At 31.1% G+C, this 3,871-nt stretch overlaps 1 protein-coding gene across 1 annotated transcript; it reads right to left on the minus strand.

Annotated features, from left to right (window-relative positions):
- Positions 1-6: 6 nt before the first annotated feature.
- LOC107884126 (probable phosphorylase b kinase regulatory subunit beta) lies at positions 7-362 on the minus strand (the record flags this gene model as incomplete). Its single annotated transcript, XM_016805629.1, is given in 1 exon segment — positions 7-362. A coding segment is annotated over 1 exon segment (183 nt), but the record flags the coding sequence as incomplete, so codon positions are not given.
- Between the last annotated feature and the right edge of the window lie 3,509 nt (positions 363-3,871).

The following is a 3,871-nucleotide window of genomic DNA, read 5'->3' on the forward strand; positions in this document are numbered from 1 at the left end:
TTTCTGTCATTTCGTGAGTGCCGTGCCGATTTGTATGAGACGAAATAACGGTTAGTATTCTTTTTATCATAATTCAATGACTATTATGGTGGATCGATGGTTACCGGTGGTTCGGCAATATGACCTAAGCAACCCTTGTGTCGGTGTGTGGTTTGGCGAGGGATGTAGGTAATTGCATCTCATGACACTGTACATTTATCAACGTTTCCGTCATCATCTTCATCTATGTCGACGGCAGACGTTTCCATCTGGCCGCCTGTCAGTATGTTGTTTACCACGGCCCTGGCAAAATACCCGGCAGTGATCGAGTACTTGGATGAAATGAACGCATCCAGATTGTCACTAAGCGTCATTTGATTGTCCTGCGGCGAAATAATATGTATAAACGGTATCAGTTTAAAAAATGTCTGGGGGGGGGGGGGGAGATCACCATGGATTGTTTGTTGACCAGTTATCCATGGATAAAGTTTGCTGAAAATTTTATTTTCAAAAACAATAAAATTTACTGCATTTATCAAATCTATATTACTTACTACCCAATTATAAGGTCTATAGTTTTAACACTCTCATAAAGTTAGCAGCACAACTATGACAGAGACATCCAACAAACTTGTTGAACATTATTGGATTACCCTCCAACTTTGTTGTACTTGAGTTTTAAGCAAAATTATTGCCTATTGTTTGAACCTATTTTGACATTCTGTGTCTAAATGAGTGGGCCCAACTTTTAGTTTTTTGGTTTCACGACTTGCAAATACTAGCAAATAACGTATAAAATAATGGTATAGATTTAAAGAAAATAGTAGCGCCTATTCAAATAATGTCCAATAAATTGTTGGACTAAAGTGGTTGTTTGTTGTTGGCAAAAATAATGTACGACAAATGTTCAGAGCTGTCCAACAATGTCTAACAAATTAAGCTGGACATTTTTTACTAGGGTCAAATTTTGCTAACGTAAAGTTGTGCTGTTGGAGTATAGTTGGCAGCACAAAAGTGTTATAAGCTCTAACGGCAAAGTCCAAAAAGTCAGGGGATAATCCAACAATGTCCAACAAGTTTGTTGAATGTATTTCACACGTGTCTGTAATAGTTATTCTACTAACCTTATGAGGATAGTTTTAACAGATATATATATATATATATCAGGTTATAACCACAAAGAAAGTATAAATATAAACAGATATTAGGGGTGGAGGTCAAATTTACTCAGTGCAGATACGGATGTTTTGGCGTAGGCCGCTTTGGCACAGACCAATATTTCTATACATTTAAATAATTTATATAGAATAATATTTTTTGTGATTAAAATATGGCACAAAACAAAAACACATCAATTGACAATAAAGGTCACGCGTTATCTATCCTGACGATAAAGTATACCTAACAAAAAAGAAAATCATGCGGTTGACCTGATAATTCAGTCTTCTTTGTCATTATTGACAAACATGCAAAATGCTCAGATCGTATATTGCATAGGATCTAACACATCGATCGACAAGAAAGGTCATGCGTTATCTATGTCGTGAAGGTAAACATAATATAGGTACCTAACAGTGGCGAAGCGTCATAGGAGACTAAGAGACAATGTCTCCCCACTTAGAAATTAGAACACGGGACAAATAAATACTCGTAATTATTATTTTATTTTATAAAATATTTAAAAATGTGAATTTTATTTTATATTATAAAATATTAAAATATATGATGTATGTTTCAGTATTTGTTAAAAATCAGTTTTTCGTTGTACCTAGTGTTATACAGTTATAGAATTCTTAAAATAGATTAGATGCGCGAGATACGGGTAACGGCCGTGCGGACGAGCTGGCGATACGGGTTATTCAAAGTATGGTATTATATCTAAATATAATAGACGTTGCGACCCAATGTCTCGCAAACATGGGCGCGCGGGTATAGGGGAAATGTTAATGTGAGTGGGGTTTACTATGTACACGATGAGACAAGTCTCGCCGTTCGTAATTACCTCAGTCCTCAATATACGTCACCATCGAATTGTCACGCCACGCCATCGTGAAAAAATTAATAATTGACAATGTCATTGACTTATTTTCTAAGACCAAAAATAGATTTAACGTAAATTTGTTTATTGAACTTCATTTTAATGCGAGTTGCACATATACAGTTTATTATATTAAATTTTATTTTGTTTTTTTGGTTATAAATTATAATAGATTTTTTATTACATCAAATATTATTATTTTGGAAGTTTTTAAATATAATTTCATTTTGTTTTTAGTTTTTGAATATTTATTTCTTACCGTTTAGAATCTACTTTAGATAATGTCCATAGTTGCTGGGCTCAAGAAAAAAAAGGGGGGAGTCTAGGCGTCAAAATTCGAAATGTGATCGATGATGGTTTCATGCATGTTTTCGATCAATTTAACGCAGACAAACAAAAAAAAAATGTGGAGGTGTTGCCAAAAGAATGATTGTTTGGCCAAAATTCATACAAATAGGTATTGCCAATTTAAAGATTTTTAAAATATCTGGAAAAAATTCATACTTATAATTCTGATGCCGCCTAAATTGAAACACGAATTTTATTGCTGTAAAAGCAATATAAAAAACAGACATTGCCCACGATGGAATGATGGAAAAACGTCCTGTGTTAGTAATGAGTGAACATTAGGCTTATCACAAGCAGCGAAGTTGATTATATATATCTTAATATAAAATAATGTTCTCATAAATTAAAATATTGTTTACAATGAAACGTGTACTATGTAATTACTAGAATTTACTCAGAATTAAAAAAAAAAATTAAATTCGTATATTATTTTGTAATAATATTATGTATATTACTTGTAATTAATTTAATTAAGAGGACGCCAGACCCACATATTATGTTGTCTCCACTCACCGTACAACAAATGTACAGCATAGCTAATTTGATATTAGATATTAATATATCATTAGGTATTATTAATATTTATGAATAATTCAATTTTTTTATTTTATATTTTTAAATTATTATAAGTAGTAGGGTATTTTTATTTTTTTGTTTATTTTAAAAAAATATTATTATTATTATTATTATTATAATATGCATTGAAAAAGCAAATTAGAAGAAAAGAGAAAAGTTCAGTTTACGCAGAACACCTGATTTTAAGTTTCATTGTTATAATTTTAAAACATACATGGATGTTATTATCATTGAACAAAAAATATCACGAAAAAATTGAGGACATAGAAATGTTATAAAATTATAAAAATTATGGTAATTTTTCTATAACGGTAAAACTGATAATTGCACTTGAATTTTTACCGATTGAAGATCTGGATGTGGTAATAGATTTCCTTACTCATGAATTACCAGATTGTTCCGGTATTCGGATGGTTCGAAGAATATTGTATACGAAGAAAAATCAAAGAAAAGTGAGTCGTTGAAAACCACGATCTTTTCAATAAATTTAGAAATTATATCAAAGGGTGTTATAAGATCAAAACACTACAAATAACTACGCCGAAGCTGCTAATAGACACTTGTTAGTTACTAATACAACTATTGGGTCGTTTATAAATTGCCTTAAAAAAATTCAATCAGGAAGAGACGTATTTTTATGAACAATTGATTACTGGTGGAAGTCCACTGAAAAAAAAAAGCAAAAATACATTGATATTGATAAAAGAGTTCTAAAATTGGTTTCTAATTATCATAAAAATATAATAATATTATTTTTAAGAGACATTTACAGCAATGTTTCGCTAGGTTAAATATTTTGAATGTATTAACTTTTTAATTTTTACTTCTTCTTCTTCTTCTTCTTCTTGTCTGTAATCGACCATTAAGATCATACATTCAAACATATATCTTGCCATTTCACTCTATCCAACGCTAAGACCTTCCAATCGG

Source organism: Acyrthosiphon pisum, chromosome X (assembly GCF_005508785.2).
Source record: "Acyrthosiphon pisum isolate AL4f chromosome X, pea_aphid_22Mar2018_4r6ur, whole genome shotgun sequence".
Taxonomy (NCBI): Eukaryota; Metazoa; Arthropoda; class Insecta; order Hemiptera; family Aphididae; genus Acyrthosiphon; species Acyrthosiphon pisum.